We start from the raw sequence: 22262 nt of genomic DNA, 5'->3' as shown, positions 1-22262 counted from the left end.
TAAGGAAATATTAATGAAATCAATAATAAAGAAATGACTAAAAAAATATTTTGACAAATTTCCGCACAATTATGATGATTTTGTTGTTTTAAATGGAAAACGTTTTTAACCATAATAGTGTAAAAATATTCTGTTATTTATATTATAAATTCAGAATTATGCGGTTCGCAAGCGGCACTCAACTTTCATTTTGTAAACAGAAAGTTATTGACATTTTGTAAAATGTTTGATGTCGTATTTGAATGGAATCTATAGATCACATGTTAGACATGATGGAAATCGGAAATGATTTACAAGAAGCTGTACTTGATGGTAACGTTGATCTTACCATAAATTTGTTAGAAAGCAGAAAATTTGACCTAAACAAGCGAGACAAACAAGGGCGCACTCTACTCCACTATGCAGCATGCAGAGGCCAATGTGAGATAGTCGAACTTCTTCTAGAACAAGGGGCAAAGGCACACTTAAAAGACAAGAATGGAAACACTCCTCTTCATTGGTGTGGTCATGCAGAGGTTATTGATCTTCTTATTAATCAGGGAGCAAAAGTAGATGACAGGTATACATTAATGTCTAGTTGGGTTTTTTTTTATATAAAATGAGTTACACAAGTTGACCCCAGGTCAATTATTGTTAATTATGTCATGAACCTTACCTTACCTCTTGAACCTTACCTTACCTTACCTATCCTGTATTTTCCACCTCTGTCAAATGAACCACTGGCACTTCTGTCCTTTGTCAGTGTGAATTACTGTAAACTATTTAAAATCCATGAATTGTCACTTCATATTGTATATACATTTTGTACATACACGGTTACAGTAACAACGGTGCACTGATAAAATCGGTTAGCATGAACAATTAGTTATCACTGTTATTATAAGCATTGTGAAATAACTTTTAAAAGAGGTAGGACTATATAAGAATAAGAATATTTTATTTCCAATTAAAGGGCCCTATAAAGAGCTTTCATGACATTACATACAAGTACATATGATTAGACATAAATTAGAGACATATAATATAAGAAAACAACATTGTTTAGTACTATTAAAAATGTTATAAAAGGCCAGGACAGAACCAGACAATACTATTTAGATCTTTAAAATATACCATTTAAAATCATATACCACTCAAAATATGTATATTTGTGGCTAATTTGTATTCATAATTTTTTAACTTCTCCTTATCTCTAGATTTTTAGATAAATACTTTCCTAAACATTTATACACATTTAAATTTTCTTGTGTAAATAGCCATAAAAACTTTGAAAAATTGTCTAACGATTGAAAATTATTACAATTTAGACATATTTCAGTAAAAAAATCATTTCTGTTATCAATATATAGTGGACATTCAGTTACAAAGTGTATCTCATCTTCAACTTTATTTAAAGTACAGTATAAACATTTTCTGAGTGTCCTATTCACATACAGTTTGCCATATCTATCAGTCTCAATCCTTAATGGATGAGCGCTTATTCTAATTTTCAGATTGATTGCCTTAATTTAAAATCTTTTAGATCCAAATATTTTTCAAAACAAAATAGAGTTTTAAAGGAAAAATAGATAGTAAGTTTACCTTGATCTGATTGTAAAACTTTATTTCTATTTTCCTTCCAGAAATGGAGATAGTTTTTATATAGCTTATCTTTAATAAATTTTGTGAAAGAGTAGATACTGGTTTTTAAATTACATGTTTGTATGCCTAGCTTTTTTAAAATACAGTCTATACTTGAAAACCATGTATTCACTTTATTATTGTGAAGTTTTTTACTACATACATATGCGTCATATGATAAAATGTTCTTAGAATTATTAAGTCGATGATAATATTTCAACATTGCTAATAGAATATAAAAATACATTGGGTATCTCCCTAGTTCAGAAGTCACAGCAAGATTACTGGATTTCTTATTTACACCTAGAACATATTTCATAAATTTGATATGTGATTTTTCAGATGTATCATTTGAAAACACCTTTTCTAATATATATTCATCATTTTTCTTACATGCAGCTGAGTTTAAAGAAAACATACCCCAGACTTCACATCCATAGGTTAAAATTGGTTTTACAGTGTGGTCATATAAATGTCAAATGAAGTAAAGTTGAAACACTAGGGTTTGAGTTGACGATGACATACATTGTTGTAATTTAAAACATGCTTTCATAGACTTTTTGTACAGTTCATCTTTACATTGAAATGATTAAAATGTCTCCTTGTTTTATTAAAAATCATAACTTTTGTCTTGTTCTCATTTATATTTAAACACCATTTAGAACAGTAATTGTTAAGCATGGTTATAGAGTAAAAACTATATAGAGTAAAAACAGAAAGGTAGGACAGAGATTACAACTAAAAAAAAGCTGTACTAAATTTGTTATCCCCATCCCGCAAAAAAAAAATTTGTAGCTCCCTGAAGTATAAACATTTGTATGAAGACGGACAGCCTCTGCTCAATGTTAGCATGCTTAACTTGAGTGAGGGTAGTGATGCACTTAACTGTCTGGTGTCAAACGGTCAATTTCGGCTACCTTTAGCGTCAAATTGGTTAAAATTTAACCATGATTTGTCCAAAGATCCTAATTTGATTTGTCAGAGGTCTTAAATAATTATTGTTACCATTATTTTGGGGAAATAGTCAATGTGATTCGTCAAATCAGTCATTTTTATATCGTCTAAAAGAAAGTGTACCGGGGTATATTTTATCTTCTTGCAAATAAAATTACTGTTAAAGTCATGAAGGTACCCCCAGTACTACCCTCTTGAGTATGATGGGTGTTCAAGGGTCAAACCAAAGCCTTTAAAATTGGTATTTGCTGTTTCTCTGTTAAACAAACAATATTAGGGAGAAACAGTTAAGACTCATTTGCAAGTACATGTATGTAAGAAACCTACAAATTTTTATGTTACCTTGTGAACTTTTAAAAAAAAAATAGATGTGGTATGATTGCCTATGAGACAACTCTCAAACAGAGATCAAATGATGTAAAAATTAGCTATGATAGGTCACTGTAGGGCCTTTAACAAATAGCTAAAAACAATTATAGGTCACCTTATGGCCTTCAACAATGAACACAAACTTATTTGTAAGCTACTAACATGACTAAAGGCCTGGAAATGACAAATGAGAAACAATTCATATGAGAAAACTAACAGCCTGATATGTTCAAAACAATAAATGGGCACATTAAAAATCCAGCATAGCCTGTTGGCCTCGTCTTGGGTTAAACCAGAGCCTTTTAACCTCGTCTTGGGTTAAACCAGAACCTTTTAACCTCGTCTTGGGTTAACCAGAGCCTTTTAACCTTGTCTTCGCTTAAACCAGAGCCTTTTAACCTCGTCTTCGCTTAAACCAGAGCCTTTTAACCTCGTCTTGGGTTAAACCAGAGCCTTTTAACCTCGTCTTGGGTTAAACCAGAGCCTTTTAACCTCGTCTTGGGTTAAACCAGAGCCTTTTAAGTAGGTATTTGCTGCTTCTTGAAGCTTAACACTCATCATTAAGAAGTGAGAGTAAAAGACTGACCATCTCGAAATCAGAATGATGTGTATGTATTTTATCATATTATTTTCTTTTTCAGAAATTGTATAGGAGCAACACCTAAAGAAATGGCTAGGAGAAGAGGAGTGCCGAGATCAGTATTACAAGTATTTGACCAGTATAAGAAGGAAGAAGAAGTATCTCAGAACAATTTGAAAACATTGTTTCACGAGTTTAGCGAAGAACTTGGCATTAAGAATCTCCTATTACTGATACTTTTACTATTATTTATTTCTGTTTATGCAGCATATACTATTACAGGGCTGTCTTCACATCTAAAGAGAGCAAACCCTATTATTGTGTAAATATCTGATTCTGTCCGGCCAAATAAAAAAAGATGTGTGTTTCCTTTTACCCTACCCTTCATTTTTTAAGCTCCAAAATAGCCTACCCTTAAGTTTCTTTTGTCATTTACAATAAGCACTGTTAAAGTCAGAATATCCTTTCCATATTGACTCAATGTAAAAAAAAAAGGTGAAATAAAAAAAATCCCTTTCTACCTACCCTATTATTTTCAAATACGTAATCAATGGTAATAGGAAACACATACATGTTTATTAATTTTTGTGGCCTCAGTCTTAATTTTTGAATATTTGTGAGTTATGAAGTTTTTGTCAAAATTAATCACTCACTATTTTGAAAGGTTTTTGTTGCATGTTGTTTTTCAGCCTCATAACAGACTTTTACCACCAAAACAAATAAGTGCAAATAATAATTGAATAAAAATTTCTCAATTACTCTTGGAAGTATCATCTCAATTGAAATCTGGATTTCAAATTAAGTAGTTATATTCCATATTTTCAATTCTATTATAATTTATCCCAGCAGTACAATTGATAGAAGGAGTCAACTATTTTTTCGCCGAGGCCATATAAAATAAATGTGTGGTTCCATTTACCCTACTTACCTTTCTTTTTAGTCATAATAAAAGCCTACCCTAAAGATTTTTGTGATTTTTAATTAGGCACTATTAAAGTCAGAATTTTGCTCCCAAAGACTTAATGTAAACAAAAAACAGAAAATTAAAAAAAAAACTACCTACATGTATACCTACCCTATTTTTTTGTAACTGGAACTACACATACTATTTTATTTGGCCTCATATTTTCAAGTGCATTTATATATTACATTGATTTGTGTTGTAACATTGTCTCAAGTAAATTCATTTCTTTGTAACTGTAAATTGAGTCAATTTTCAAAAATATTTTTTCTGACTCAATTTAAACAGTCCAATGGGAATGTCAAAGTAGTTCATGTTCTCCATTATATTTTTTCTGGTTCATCTGACACAATTTATATAAATGTATACAATGCAGTTTAAACAGAAAAAAAAAAATTTAATTTTGAAAAAAAAAATCAGTTAAAGGGAGATAATTCAGTACAACATTTGGAAAGGATTATTTTGATAGACAAAATCAGATGTTTGCTGTTTTGATTACTTCCCTTTGCATGCTATATGATAAAGTGATTATCTAGATGAAAATGTCAGTTGTATGAAGACTTTCGTATGTTACTCCTGAAAACTTTGCTTTTAATGGACATTTTTTTTAAATTCTTGGTCTTAAATGGTCATAATCAAATTGCTTCAACATTATCAAAAGATAAGTTTATATGGCATTGAATTTAACTTTTAAGGATAAACATGGATATAAGAACTGCCATGTGACTATATTATTCAAGAAAAAATATGGTTTCAAGTAATTATTTAAACATGATAAAAATGATTACAGGACAAAAAATTTAACACTTTTCTTTTAATTTTTAAATTAGAAAAGTTTTTGATATGAAGATATGATATCCATTTAAAAATAAAATAAGTTCAAACTTCAACTGATTGTTTTTTTACTTATTTTCTATGATTTCTATTTTTTTATTTATTTGTTTTATTATTTTTGGGATGTGGATTATCCCAGAATTGTTATTTTTGTACTATTTTTTTTTTATATTACTGTGTTGCAAGCAATTATTAGATTGTTAATTTTCTCTCAATATTCACTTTAAAAAAACATATTTTGTTATGTAATATGTTATATGAATTGTTATATTACATTATTCAAGAACTCATTTCATCAGATTTTTTATGAAAATCACTAGACTGTTATTATTAGGTATTCATTAAATAATTCCATTTGAAATATAATTTCTTGTTGATAACATACATTTTTTATTTTAACTTGTTAAAGTACAGCAGTGTCTAAGTTTATATACTTAAATTTTCCTGGAATAGAGCTAAGTATATGGACACCAAAAGTTCAGGTTATAAAATAGATCCTCATTAAGGAATAAATTCTCCATAAGACCTGTATTTAAAGTTTAATTTTCAGAATAGGATTTAATGACCAACACCACAATCTATCAGAGTTAAAATAATGAATAGTTTTAAAATAGGGTTTTTTTCTCTTTAAATAACATATTAGAGGTCTACCAATTATGTAAAAATTATCATAAATTTCAATTTTCTCCTAATTTATTCAAAAGAGGCAAATTTTCATTAGTTTTTAGATTGGTAACATTTTGTATTATGCATTCATCAACAAAAACAATTGTACATTTAGGAACGACATCAAAGTTCAATGGAGGATAAAAAACTTAATTCACATAGTTTTTTCACTGACCCCCCCCCCTTTCCTTTACTTAATTTGGGAAAAAATGATTGACCCACCCATATAGATATATGTAAAAATCAATGTCAGATAACCACATCTTGCAGCAGTTATTAAAGAAATAAAGCTTAATAATAATTGTTTTATTAACTCTCTTAAGTTTTATTATGCATTTAACTGAACCAATTTTCATCTAGAAATAATGGACTAAATATTGAGGTGGTGTATTGGCCGTTTACTAAATATTTCATAAAGAATAAATAGGGGGAATCATTTCTTGTTAAATATGGTGGGAAATTATCTAAATCAGCTGCTGTGAAAGAAAAGTAGTGATTCATGATTCTTGTTTTTCTGCTATTTCACAAAATAGTGTAAATTTCAATTGATTTGCAGTTAAATTATGTAACGCTTGTATCTGCATTGAACACCTTAAAAGAGTTATCTCTCCTTGCAAAATCAGAATTTCAGGAAAGATGATTAATTGCATCTCTTAAGGGTGTAGACCTTGAATCAGGGAATTAACTCTTTGAATCAGTTATCTGCTTTTTTAAAGTCAATATTCATCAATGTAATTTAAGCAATTACCTGAAACGAATTTGAAATAATTTATTTAATTCAGAAGCTAAGAATATATTCATGAAAATGGTTGACACAAACATACTGATATAATTTTATTTTCCATAACCTAGGTGTAGCTCCTTAATGCATGCATGCATATCTACAGATTTGTAATTTCAGCTGGATTATATATTGTCAAATAATCAAATATTTATACTTTTTATCCAGAGTCAAGTTCTATGTTGTATACAGAGTTTATTAAATATGTTATTTTTAAAAGCAACTGTATTTTCATTTATTTAATTAATTTGATTTGATGAACGTCACATAGCCAGAAATTGATGTTTCCTTTTTATTTTATGTTTCCTAGTTGGGATAATTTCAAAGAAATTCATGATAGTGCTTCGAATAGTTTTGTCCTTTAGGAAATGATGTGTTTATGAAGATCTTATGCTCACCTTTGTTGGGAAGGGGAGGGATAATTTCTTTTACCCATATCTGTTTTAATGAAATTAAATTGTTTTTATCTAGCCATTGTAATAAATTACTAAGTCTGATAATTTTTAGTAATCATTTTGTTTAAATTGTCTTCTTTTTTGTTTTGTTTTTAATTATTGTTTTGTACAAAAATCTGTTTAAGTGTTAGTATTCTCATTTGAATTGGGGACTATATTTGTCAGAGCCTTTTATAGCTTGCTTTGCTGTAAGTGCTTTGATTTAATGTCTGGTGACAATTTTTCTCATTAACAATCATACCCCGTTTACTAATTTTGTAAACTATATAGAAAATATTGAGCTGTGTAGGCCCCAAAATACTTGATTTAGAACTCTTTCAAGTTTTAACCAAACATGCCCAATTCAGTTTGTAGCTAGTCTACAGAAGTTTTGTTTGTTAGCTGGTAATTTCCAGCAGTTTTAGGCTAAAAGATTGCAAATGTTGTATCTTTCAAGTCTTTACCAAGTTGACAACTTGCACATTTAGTTTGAAGGTGGTATTCTTGAGTTAGTGAATGTCCAGCAGTTTTGACCAAACAGTAGTAAAACAATGTTCAACTTAAATGGTAATTTTGATCTGAACAGCACATCAGAATGAACAATGAATATTAATTAATTATCTTTAGTAATTTCAATTCTTTACTTGCAGTCTACTAAGATCTGCTTAGACTATTTTCAGACTTTTCAGTAGTTGGCATTTACTACACTGGATTGTCTGAAATACAATTGAACTGTGATGAATTGACTGTAAGTAAAATATCTAATCACTACTGTAAGTCAAGAAAATATCTGAACACTACTGTAGGTCAAGAAAATATCTGGACACTACTGTAAGTCATGAAAATATCCCAAAAATAACTAAAAGTTTTATGAAGACTGTTTAGGTTCGTACTATTAAGATGTTGAGAATTTAAGACTAAAATCCATTTACTAGTCAAAGGATGAATGGTTTAGTTTTGTAACCAGTCTTCATTAAAAAAAATATAGTAATTTTCAGCAGTTAGTCCAAAGCTAAAATACGTTATTTAGATTTCTGTCATACCATTACCTGGTTTGCTGTACGGTAATGTTTTCCTATGGTTTATTAATACCGGATCATAAATTATTAAATGAAATGTAGTGTTTTCAATCCAAAAGCACAAATGAACAAATACATGTACAGTAAAAATAATAAAACTTTCTGTGCAATATGCAAAGCACTCAATTGTTAAATCTCTTTATTCTCTTAAATTATGAATAAATTAAATGGTAACTATTTATAGATCTTCCATTAACTATCAACCTCTAGCAGTCAAATAACACCCTAAAAAACCAACATAAGATGAAACAGGTTCAAGGTTCAAGTTATCAACAGTCAAGGTCTTTCTCCCACGGTAAACATATCTAGAGGAAATGTTTCAGCAAGAATGCTTATCAAAATTAGATGTTAAAACAAGCCAACAGGACTGAAATCGTCAATTAAACCATTTTGAGAGTCACTGCTGTTGAAAGATGATTTTTTCCATTGTTTCAGAAACTAAAATAGATTATAAATAAAGGCAACAGTAGTAAAAAGTAAAATAACAAAAATACTGAACTCCGAGAAAAATTCAAAACGGAAAAACCCTAATCAAATGGCAAACTCTAATGATAAATTCATCAAACAAATGGACAACAACTGTTATATTCCTGACTTGGTACAGGCATTTTCAAATGTAAAAAATGGTGGATTGAACCTTGTTTTATAGCGCTTAACCTCTCACTTGTACGACAGTCGTATCGATTTCTTTTATGTTGGGCAAAATGTCACAAGAGGTACAAAACAACACGGACCCCATCAAAAAACTAGGAATGATTTCAGGTGCCACAGAAGGGAGGGGAAAGGGGGTAGGAAGGGCCCTTATATCAAAATCCCGGGCTTAAACACACGAAATCCCGAGGTCCAGAATTTAAATAAATTAAAATCACGAAATTCGAAGAAAAAAAATAATTCCCGGATCACGAAAGGGTCAATCCCGGAATCCTATGCTTAAAAACACCAGGTCCCGGAGTCCCGATAAAGGTCATATCCCCGTCGCAGAAGGGGAAGCAGATTCTCTTCCAAATGTTGCACCCGTCGTGTTGCTCGTGTTACAAAGCCGGTAAAAAGTCTAATTCGGTAGGTCACATTCAGGAAAAGGGAAGGGGATTGTTGTTACGACATAAGGAGCATATCTGTTCAAAGAATTTTCCATAACGTTCAACCAACTCGTGATGGCGTCTATAATATTTATGAAGTGATAATATTTTGATCTCTTGGTTTAAAAATGAAAAGTTAATAATTGGGAAACTGATACCATATCTTGTTTCGTTAAGGTTTGTTTTCAACCGACCCTCATATTCAATAATTAAATAGCAAAATCAAAAACTCAAACACATCAAACGAATGGATAACTACTGTCATATTCCTGACTTGGTACAGACTTTTCCTTAAGCAGAAAGTGGTGCATTGAACTTGGTTTCATAGCGCTAAACCTCTCAGTTTTACAACAGTCACATCAATTACAGTAAACCGCTGTTCGAAGAGAGAAATGTAAATATGAAAAATGCTCAGTAAAATTAAGATCTATTTAAATGAAATAAACCCCTTATAGGAGTTATTGCCCCTGAAAGTTTGTCAAGACTTAATGCAACTTGAAGTCTGGCCTGTACAATGATGTCCATGCTAGCCAAAGGTACTGATCCAGTTCCCTTCTCTCTACTTGTAACCATTCAACCTTTGGTTATCGAAGATGGTATAACGTATGTTCTGATGAGTTTTTAGTGATTAACTTAATTCCTAGATGTCTTTGTATTATTAAGTCTCCCAAACAAAGTTTGGAGAATTATTGTTTTTGCTCAGTTCTTATTATTTTTTATTATTCTTCCTCTTCTTACTATTCTGCTTCCTCTTCTTTCTTTTCTTCTTCCTCTTCTTCTTCCGCCACTTTAAAAATGAACTTGTCAGATTTACTTAAGGTTTCATAGAATGTTAGACTAATATGTCAAGGTGAGCCATCAATTGTTTGTTTGTGCATTGGGGTCTAATTAGGGGTATTTTGGGGACAGAAAGAAGGGAGGGGTTAACTTTAGAATTCTATGGGAATTAATTTTCTATAATTTTCAAGAAATGCTCATAGTACAAGAAAAATATCGCATGAAATTAAAGGGAAACCCAGGGGGTCACCCCACCCTGTTCAATTTGAAAATGTGCTATTATCTTGTAAACGGTCCAGATCCCCACCCCAATAACCATATAATTCTTGGAGAGGACAATAAAACAAATCAAATGAATTAAAAGGGATGTCCCTGGGGGTCATCCCCACCCTGTTCAATTTGAGAATGTGCTATTATCTTGTACACGGTCCAGATCCCCACCCCAATAACCATATAATTCTTGGAGAGGACAATAAAACAAATCAAATGAATTAAAAGGGAAGTCCCTGGGGGTCATCCCCACCCTGTTCAATTTGAGAATGTGCTATTAACTTGTAAACGGTCCAGATCCTCCTAAACCATCTATATAATTGTAAGGGACAATAAAACTAATCAAATGAAATTCGAGGGAAGTCCCTCGAGGTCATCCCCACCCTGTTCAATTTGAGATTGTGCTATTTTCATGTAAACAATCCAGATCCCACCCCTAAACCATATATATTCTAGTAGGGCACAATAAAACAAATGAAATGACATAAAAGGAAAGTCCCTTGGGAGTCACCCCATCCCCTCTTGATAGAAAACTTGTAAACGGTCAAGATCCCCATCCCTGAACCATATATATTCTTGTATGGTACAAGAAAACAAATCAAATGAAATGTAGGCAAAGTCCCTGGGTGTCACCACCACTCCCTCCTGTTTGATACTTGTAAATGGATGGGACCATAGGAATGGCGAGTTATGGAAGATTTGTTTGGGAGACTTCGTAACAGCATCCTGTTACAATTACTTCTTGTTTTTTTTATGAAAAAGTGGGGGGGGCGAGTTTGTCTATACATGTTTAACCTACAATACGGACTAAAACAACACTAAACTCTCAAAGCAAGCTTAGAGTTTTTAATCAGCAAAATTAAAATCGTACCGACCTGCACCCTAATATCGGCAGCTGCACCTCCGCGTAATCATATTTCACACACCCAATTAACGTAATATTAATGACAAGAATCAATGACCTTTTTCTCCATGTCACAAATCAAATTTCACGGTATTGGAGCACGATATGAATATGAATGAAATATTTAACTCTTGTTTCAGTTATTTAAAGAGCTCCGTAATTTAAATAATTAAAATTAATTGTTTGTAAATAGAGTCATTAATCAAACTGTGAATGGATTGTTGTATTTTTGTTTTTCTGTTTTAGTGCAGAAAGGGTGTTCCGTGCTATAAAAAAATTTAAGGTATCGAGTGGCAATCTTATGTAAAAATATTGGAAGAGGTCCAAAGTAAAAAAGAATCTTATAAAACATATTTCCTTTTGGTTTTTTTTTAAATGGAGGTGTGATAGCAATTTTTTTTAAATGAAGATTTGATAGTATGTTTGTTTAAATGCAGATTTTAATGCAATTTTATTTAACGAAATTATTTCTTAAATTATTTCCGAGTCCCTAAAACAGCTACATATAGATCTGTATCTATTGGTTGTTAAAATTTGATTGGTTAAGTCTTGTTTTATTTTATCATTTTCAGTGGTAATTATTACAAGCATATTTAAAAAGACGAGAACACGTTTTTGATCATTTTATCGTCAATAAGGTAGGTTCTGCATCATTGTCAATATAATGGAGTTTGATGCGACTGTCGTACAAGTGAGAGGTTTAGCGCTGTAAACTAGGTTCAATCCACCATTTTCTACATTTGTACAATGCCTGTGCCAAGTAAGGAATATGACTGTTGTTGTTCGTTTGATGTGTTTTATCATTTGATTTTGCCATTTGATTAAGGACTTTACGTTTTTGAATTTTCCTCGGAGTTCAGTATTTTTGTGATTTTACTTTTTTTCTGCAGGTCAGCCAGGATGAAGAAACGGGTAATATATAAACTTAGCAATCCGGAGTTTGCAAAGTTGCTGCAACTTCGGAAATTGCAATCACTTATATCTTAAAAACGTAAAGAATTGTTGTATTAATTTATGTAAGAAAGACTGGCTTCTTATTTGAATAATCCAGCGTTGAAAAACATATTTGTATGACAAATGGACACAGAGCAACAATCAAGTTTTAAGTACAAATTTAACTGGATTTATTTCATATGGTTTTAAATTTTGTATCTGCATCTTTCAACCAATTTTGAATTAGCTCTTCGGTTTTTCTAATACTTGTCGAAAGGGAACTACAAATATTTTTTTGCTATAAGGATAAGTAATTGTAGCCTTCAAATGATTTCATACGGTTTCCATTGAATTCCCCACAATAATTGTTTTGCTAGTAACTATTATCTTCTACAATAAGTTTGACCTAAGTTTTTTTTCTACTTTCTACATTGAAAGATATACCAAAATATCAGGCTTAAGATCAGCTATAAAAAAAGATTTATGAATGATTTACCAATTAGGCCGTAGAAATTAATTTACGTGTATTGTTTATTATGATTTTTTACAATATGATTAACAATGCATGGGAAATTTTGCAATTATGGCATTTTTTTTTATTAAGGTTGGTCGTATTTAATTTAGTCAAAGAGTGAGTATGAAAAGTTCAAACTTTATTTGTTCTTTTTAGAAGACAAGATTTTCCTCTTTGAATCACTCTGGAATTCCAACTTTTTAAAGTCAATTTTTTTCTTTTGATTTTTCTTTTTGTTTTATGAATATCGACGGTATTTTCTGCATAAACATTTCTGCAGTGAGTTAGTTTGAAATGTTTTTTTTTTATAATTTTCTTACTACAGAGACTAATTATTTTGTTTTTATAACGATAATTGCTCTATGAGGAATAATTAATATGACATTTGTATTCGTCTTTCCACAAGAAGCTATTTTTTGTGATAATTCTTTCAAATTATTATTTTCCCATCAAAATTTTAATTTCGTTATAAATTTTGGATTTTAAGAGATCGCAAAAATAACGAGGTTATAGCACGTATTTCGGTGTGAATTTTCATTTAATAAGTCTTTTATGACCTTACTGTAATAAAATATAATATAGAATAATGTAAAGGGAACGGGTATGTTTTGAATTTTATCCATATCAGAATTCTAGGGAGACACATAATTTTTATTGGTGAAATGATTGGTAATATCGATATAGTAATTATTCCATTTATGGATATAATTTAAAGGTTAAAAATTTACGAGCTTTCAAATGATTTTTATATTGAATTAAAAATAGATTTTACAGAACATTTGACACTTTCATTTTCAAAAAATCGTTTAATACAATGTGAGACATATATATGCCACCTTCAATACCGTGAGTGCGCTCTTTGTACTTGTCCATGGTTTCAGTAGTTTGCGAGATAAATGATGAGGTTGCTTCATTTCTCTATGGTTTTATGTCACTTTTCTATATTCTCCTCTCCCCTTTCCCGCATTACTCTCTATTCTTTAAATTTTAGCATTCATAATTTAGAATGGAAATGGGGAAGAATGTGTGTAAGAGACAACAAGTTGTCAACCTAATATACAATACCCTAACAAAGGTCAGAGGCTCCTGGCTTGGGACAAACACAGAAATGCGACGGGATCACATACATGATTTGTGGGAGCATGCCGGCCCTCCTTCAGTCAGTCAACCCTCCTTATGTAAAGTTCTGGATCCGCCACCGATGTACAAAAAAACAAAATCGGGATTCATATTCAATGAACGATCATATAATCATAACAGAAAAGCATTTTAAAATGTAGCTTTGAATTTGACCTTAAATCATAAAAGTCATGCATATTAATGATCTTTTAAAGTTGTGATCGACGGGTCAATTAAAAGACGAACACCATAACTAACCATGAATGATTCGAAAAAGGATTGTGTTATTATAGTTTTTAATAATTTCAGTATGTTTTAAATGTTCAAACGCATTTGTTTTCATTTGAAGTATATATTAACTGTATTCCATGTATTCCACTCATGTATTCTATGTCATTTATCAATTTCCATTTTGCAGCATTTCTGACCAATTTCGCATGAGATTTGCCTTTCAAACTGTAAAATAAAGAAACCGTGACACTTCGAATTCAACTCACTCAAAAACTTGTAATGATTTTTACCGATTATATATCTAGTTAACAATAAGTTTGTTAAATTTTTATATAATACGTAATTATTTTATTTTTTTTATTTTTTGTTTAATGAAGTTTACATGTACAATTATTATACAATAATTATTAATTAACTTTGATTTAAAACTAGTTTTTAATTAACCATATTTAGAAAATCTAAAATATTGATAAAATATTATATCATATTTTATTGTTTTCATATTTAATTTGCATTTACTTTTCCGCACATACTCAGGACATCGGTTAGGACGTTCAAGCTAAGATATTCTTAAGATAGCTTCGAATTCGATGTTCATGCTGAGACGTGTTGCAAGTCGGTCCTAACTTCATCCTAAATTCTGTCCGAAGGAATTCTTAGGACGGAAATTATAACATTTTCGATAAACAGACCCCTGGTCATTACTGAGATCCAGAATATCTTGAGAGAAGTTTGACTTAACATTATTAATCTAAAATGAAACCAGTATTTAACGGATATATCTCAAAATGTAGAATATGTAATTTCTGTGATATTTGATTGGGTCAAATATTTTCCTGAAAAGCAGCTTGAAGTGAATTTAACAGAACACGAGAGCGATCAATCAAACGAAACTTGGAAAATAACATCGTTTACATCAGCACAAAAAATTTAGGCACTAAATAAAGGCAACAGTAGTATATACCGCTGTTCAAAAGACATTAATCGATTGAGAGAAAACAAATCTGGGTTACAGACTCAAACAAAGGAAAACACATTAACTATAAGAGGACAACAATGGAAAACAGAAACACTGAAGTGCAAGAAAAACAAACGCCAATACAACATGCATATAAACGAACTATTTGATAACAACTGCCATATTCATACCTGAATAGGTACATGACATTCAAAAGATGGTTTATTATTGAGTTTGATTACGAGCAAAATGTCATCTTGAACTCGAACCATGGTAATAACCATCACTTACAAAACTTATTTTTCTTTTATAGTTACAACTAACTCTCGTTTTCCAGAGGTATGTCCGATCTTGATGAAATATTTTACTAAGAGCGAACTTCGTTTAAAGTTAACTACATGCAGTGTGTTTTTTGTGAGCCAAAATTTGTTCCTGTGAAAAAGTTCTAGAGGACCTAATTTCACAGGAAATATGTTCTGGGTTCTGGTGAAATAAGTTCCAGGTTTGTGAGATTTGTTCCTTACCTGGTGAAATAAGTTTTTTGTCTGTGAAATAAGTTCCACTGGTTAAAAATGTTTTCTAATATACTGAGCACTTGTCATCAGTGATTTTAAACTATTATTCAAGTGCAGTATAAAAAGTTGTATTAAATTGATAACGTAATAAATAAAAAGTGTAAACATCCAATTTGAGCCAGAAAAGAGTAGAATAAGAATAATCATTCATATAAAAAAGTAGATTAAGATGAAATTTGTACTAATTTGAAAAGGTCAAAATGAATGATTAATCGCATCAAAAGATATAAAGAATCACACTCTTTTGAAACTGTACCATAATCTTATAGCTAAGTACATGTATGCCGACTAGAACACCCTCGACAGATTTACAGGGAGATGGAATACCACAGAGAACATAACTGCAAATTATGATACATTACCATTGCTTTTCTTCATCCTACAGTCACAGTCATGCCTTGAATTGCAAGTTTACCCCATGCAAGCACAGTACAGCATTATAATTTTTAAGTATAACAAGAATATCATCTCTGTGCGATATGTTGCAAAGGTACTTATTTTCTGTGAAATATGTTAAGCAGAACTTATTCATTGATTTCTATGAAATATCTACGTTTAAAACTAAAATCACGTGTATTTTTTCACTTTTTTTAAAAAATTTAATATTTGAACAAAATTCACGGAGCTGTGATTTTTGTTCCGGAACTTAATTCACATTTCGTCAAAAGATTAGTTCTGGAGCAAATGTTACAGTGCTGGAACATATTTTCTGTGGTATAAATTCCGCTGGAACATATTTCGTATGATATATGTTCCGGCGGAACAAATGACACGCCAGGACAATTTTTGTTTTTCATTTTTGTTCACTTCAGTGTTCTTGTAACGACTTTGTGCTCCTCTTACAGTTGATGTTTCCCTCGGTTTTAGTTTGTAACTTGGATTTGTTTTGTCTCAATTGGTTAATCATTTTTGAACACCGGTATATTACTGTTGACTTTATTTACTGTTTGAATGCCTATTTGGTATCTTCGTCAATCTTTTATTGTACGTTAGATTCAACTCATTGATGAACTCAGTATGTTCGACACATCATAGTTTATAATTTATAATGTGGAGAAAGATCTGCTTACCTTTCCGGAGGACCTGAGATCGATCACCACTAGTTATTTTTTAGTTTTCTATGTTGTGTCATGTGTACTATTGTTTGTCTGTTTGTCTTTTTTCATTTTTAGCCATGACGTTTGTTATTTTCGATTTATGAGTTTGACTGTCCATCTGGTATTTTTCGTCTCTCTTTTATAACACTATATAGCCATCACTGTTTTGCTTATTGTAATCAGTAGTTTCATGTCAACCATCTTGTTATCACTGGTTGTACAAAATTACAAATATTTTACAAATATTTTATTGGCACAAACACAATTACAATAATTGGCAAAGGCCCATATTACAGTGCATTACAACAATGAATACAGCATACATTTACTAGTATTTAAATATGTTATAATTAAGAAGCTAAAATCTCGTTTCTATACATCAGACATTTATATATATAAGAACTAGTCACTTTCAGGACTTTTAAAGAATTACTATTAATACAACTATTAATATTTAGCTGATTTTCACTACAACATGTAGGAAGTATATTTAATATCTTATTTTTAAAGTTAAATCTATAGTTTGAAAAAATTTCACATTTCAGTAAAAAGTGATTTTCATCTTCTACCTCACCTGATTTACATACATTACAAACTCGTTCGTCGGTGGCTAAACCTAGATATCGCCCCTTTTCAATAGCAAGATTGTGTGCACTCAATCTAATTTTACACAGAGATGACCTTTCTAATCTATTACTTAGAACATCAACATAAGAACTACGCTGCTTTGAATTATGAAATTGTTGGTAAAATTTTAGTTTTGATAAATCATGAATTTTTTATGATTGATCCTGTGTGCACTGATCAATCACTCGTTGTTTAATACTTGGTAGATATTGTTTAATAGAAAAGTTTCCCCCAGCTAGGTTTGAGAATCCTAGATTGTTAAAAATAGAATAAAGTTTCTTTGTCCAGGGGTTATTTTTTTCAGTTGCCAGAAAAACTTTGGATATAAGTGCGTTTTCAGACCTTAAAATATGATCATAAAACTTAATACAAGAAAATGATATTTTTGAGCATAACGGTAGCCTGCAAAGTTCAGCTCTACAAGGAGCATTAATTGCTTTACAATGAACACCTACAATTTCTTTTATGAATTTCATATGGAATTTTTCCAAAATGGAATTGTCTCCCGAATTATCAAAAACACCCCAAATCTCACTACAATACAGCAATATGGGGCTTACTAATGAATCAAATAATTTTTCTAAAAGTTTACAAGGATTATCCAATCCAATTGTTTTTTTAATCTTAAAACATGCTTTCCTAGCTTTTTCCATCAGCAAGGATACAGCTACGTTAAAGTTGCCATTACACTTTAACATTATTCCCAAGTAGCAATATTTGGAGACAGTTTGTATGATATTATCATTATAAAAAAACTCATTTAGATATGTTTTACCATTAGAGTTAAAATCTAAAACCTTTGATTTTTGAACATTAACCTGTAGCTTCCAATTTGAGCAATATGTACTAAGAGTATTGAGACTGGCTTTCAAACCAGTTTTGCTTTCTGATAGTAATACAATATCATCAGCATATAATAAACAATTTACAGACAAATCACCAACTCTAACTGGTTCACAGCTACCATTGAATAAATCTTTTACAACATCATCAATAAAAATATTAAAAAGTGTGGGGCTTAAAACATCCCCTTGTTTAACACCTCGCTCTGAAGTGAATGCAGTACTAAGACCATTTGAAAATTTAATTCTAGTGGTAGTATTTTCATACATTGCAGAAAAAATATTAAAAAGCTTTTTAGGTAAACCTGATTTTAAAAGTTTATAAAATAAGCCTACTCTTCATATGGTATCAAAGGCTTTACGTAGGTCTATGAAAGCAGCAAATACTTTCTTCTTTTTACTTTTATAGTGATCAATAATGGTTTTTAAAGAAAATATGTGATCAGCAGTTCTACAATTTTGTTTAAATCCTATTTGATATTGACTGATAAGAGATATGTTATTAACAAATTTCAGTAATCTTGAATGAATGACTCTATTAAAAAGTTTTCCCAAGTTAGAAGTGATAGAAATGCCCCTATAATTGCTAGGGTCCATTTTGCTTCCAGATTTGTGTAAAAGGACTAGGAAACTATCATTCCATTTAGATGGGAATTGGCCAATATTTAGAATAAAATTAAACAGCTTTGTGAGAGGATTTAATATAGCCTGACCTCCATATTTAAGCATTTCATTTGATACCAAATCCATTGCAGTACTTTTCCCATTTTTAAGAGCTTTGATAGACTTAATTATTTCATCTGTAGTGATATCTACGTCTAAAACTATAAAACTAAAACGTTGTATTAACTTAATTAAACGGACAATTTTATTTTATCAGTGTGATTTGTTTTTGTATTTTCGAAACCTTAAAACATTGTGGATATTTTGATATATTGCTTTTCTATATTTGTAGATATTGCCTTGGGCCAGTTCATAAATTAGAAAACGCCATGATTAAAAAATAAAATACTCAGAGACAAACAGACAAACAACAGTGAACTAAACACAATATAGGAGGCTAAAGAATAAGCAGCACGAACCCCACCAAAAAGGCATGTGCTCTGGAATGGTATCCAGAGCAGACAGGCTTTATTTATACATGATTTCGTCCTTATGTTATGAACATGCATATAGATAATCCACGATACAAAAAGCAGATGTTTGCTTAAGTATAGCCCTTGTCCATCATTGACGTCCTTATGGTGACCTATAGTTGTTAATGGCTGTGTCATTTTGTCTCTTGTGGAGAGTTGTGTAAAAGACAATACTACCATACAAAAAAACAGACAAAAATCCAAGACCAATGAACCATGAAAATGAGGTAAAGATCAGACCAAACCTGCTAGACTGACATGTAACAATTACAGTCATTCTATACACCACATATAGTTATCCGACTGCTTATAGGATTAGAGGAACTGACCTAATCATGTAACTTTAACCTTGGTCACTGGTCCATAAATTGGGGTCGAGTTCCGGTGAATCGTGTCTGATGGACACGTAGACGTTGCAAAGAATACATATGTCCAATGTAGTTATCTGTTTTAATATTAAGTGAGAAATTTACATTACAAAAAACTCATTTTTTTTATCAAGCAGTCACTGAACCATGGATACTTTGTAACATAAGGTATCTGCATACAAGATATGAGGAATATGTGGCTGACCATGTCTTAAACCTCCTGAAATATAAAGCTGTATTCGAGTACTTTACGTCACCACCAGATAGTAATATCTATGGCTGACATACTATGACTGTCGTCACAGATGAGACAAAAAATGTGAAAAATGGCAAGAATATTCAGAAATAGATATTAAAAAATATATTTTTGCCACCCAAGGATTATAATAATTAAGGCTAAAAAAGTACTTTTTCACACCAACAATTTGTTTTTTAATGGGTATTTCCCCTGCAAGGAACCAACCTTTCAAAACCCCTGCTAAAGTACATGTACTTTTGATTATTGTTTATGTCACTGTGGGACTATAACGTGTAAAATACATGTAATGTTGACAATTTTTATGTCATTTTTTTTCAAGGATAAAATGTAATGATAAAGTGTTATGTTGTTGTATTTTAAAAAAAATCTTGTATCACATATATTTTGCAAGAGAATAAAACTATTAAATGTAATGATAAAATGTGTGGGAAATGTTGTTTTGACTTTTTTTATATTTTTTGTAGTTGTCACAATTCTTAGTCTTCTGCACAACCAAATAATTTTTCAGGATACTTTTTTTGTGATTGCCTATTCTAGCCAACTTTGGTATTACACGTACTAGTTATGGGGATTTTCTAACTGTTTCACAATGTGCTTAAAACACTTATCATATGTCATCTCTTTCTTGACATCATTCAGTTCTACTTTCTGTTCTGATATTTATAACACCAGCCAATAATTTTTCAACCTTTAAATTATTGAAAGTGTGTAACATTATGACAAAAGCAGAGGATTCCGAAAGTTTTTTGTTTTTTTAAAAGTATGGTACCATTATTTCTTATGTTGTCGTAAACTTTCTGTAGAATTTAGAAAATTTGTATGACAAATGTTTTGGGACGATAAAATGTTTAATTATAAAATGTGTGCAAAGTGTTGACTTGACCACACCGGCAAAGTTTGTTTGGACTCGATGGTATCTCATATCCGGCACGGTGACGGAACATTATTGGACAGAGAAAAGGTTGATTTCGGTTTATTTATTTGTTATTTTTATGATATCGAAGAATGTGTACACATATATAACTATTTTCTATTGTAAGGTGTTATATATTTTCTACAGCCGTTCTATATTAACAGAGAAATAAGTAAAAATGCATGTCAAAATGACGATTTGCGTGAACCTTGCCTCGAATTTGTTTAATATCTCGTTAATTTTTTCACATTGTACGGAAAGAAAGGTATGAAAAGAAATATATTGACACGGAGATTACAAAACTAGCCACTTCGAGCACCTCAATACTTGTATTTCTGAGTATGGAATGACAGAAATGGGTCATGTCAAAATGGAAATGCCGGATATTAGATACCATCGAATCCAAATAAATTTGGCCGGTGTGGTTTAAACACAGTGATTTAAGTGATTTCAGAAGAAATGAAATTATCACAATTCTAAATAATTATCGAAGATATGTAACATAATGGAAAAAAACAGAGTTTCCCAAAAGGTTTTAAAAAAACAAAAAAGTAGGGAAGCATATTGTGTTATACTGTTGTAGAAATTTTCGGTAACATATAGAAAATGTAAATGTTTTGTGAGATGGTTAAGCTCTTAAATTTAAATTATACAATGTGTGCGAAGTGTTGTTTTGGCTTTTCTATGACATTTCAGAGATGATAAAATGTGCGCGAATTTTTTGTTTTTTTTGTTTTTTTACTTTTCTATGACATTTCAGGGATGATAAAATGTGTGTTTTGTTGTTTTGACTTTTTTTATGACATTCAGAAGAGGTGTAATTGTCAAAATTCTTCTGCACAATTGAATATTTTTTCAGGATATAATTTCTCGTGATTGCTCATTCTAGCCAACTTTGATGTAACTAGTTTTTGGTGATTTTCCATCTTTTTACAATGCGCTTGGAACACATATCATGTGTCATCGCTTCGTTTATAAGGATCCGGCATAGCTCAATTTTACTGCTTTCTCTTCTGATAATTATAACACCAGCCTATCACATTTCAACCTTTGCATTTTTGAAAGTGTGTATCACTATGATAAAACCCGAGGATCTTGAAAGGTTTTTAACAAGAGTTCACACTATAAAATGTCTCGACTTCTATACAAACCTATGATAAACTTAACATGATCCAAACAAATGGGATCAAGGTCAGATAAATAAAGGCAACAGTAGTATACCGCTGTTCAAAACTCATAAATCCATGGACAAAAAACAAAATCGGGGTTACAAACTAACACTGAGGGAAACGCATTAAATATAAGAGGACCTTACAATCATTCAATACACAAAGTATAGTTGACCTATTGCTTATAGTTTCTAAGAAAACAGGCTTAACCAA

The 22262-nt window shown here is 31.0% G+C and overlaps 1 protein-coding gene and 1 pseudogene across 1 annotated transcript; one reads left to right on the top strand and one right to left on the bottom strand.

Annotated features, from left to right (window-relative positions):
• Positions 1–175: 175 nt before the first annotated feature.
• Positions 176–6984, top strand: LOC134692708 (ankyrin repeat domain-containing protein 46-like). Its single transcript, XM_063553203.1, has 2 exons — positions 176–559; positions 3585–6984. The coding sequence occupies exons 1-2, from the start codon at positions 243–245 to the stop codon at positions 3847–3849; spliced, it is 582 nt and encodes a 193-aa protein (XP_063409273.1). The 5' UTR covers positions 176–242; the 3' UTR covers positions 3850–6984.
• Positions 6985–16994: 10010 nt separating this feature from the next.
• LOC134692511 (uncharacterized) lies at positions 16995–18474 on the bottom strand (annotated as a pseudogene).
• Between the last annotated feature and the right edge of the window lie 3788 nt (positions 18475–22262).

This window comes from Mytilus trossulus, chromosome 12 (genome assembly GCF_036588685.1).
Source record: "Mytilus trossulus isolate FHL-02 chromosome 12, PNRI_Mtr1.1.1.hap1, whole genome shotgun sequence".
Taxonomy (NCBI): Eukaryota; Metazoa; Mollusca; class Bivalvia; order Mytilida; family Mytilidae; genus Mytilus; species Mytilus trossulus.
Note: the sequence above shows the minus strand (reverse complement) of the source record. Positions and strands in the feature narration are given on the sequence as shown.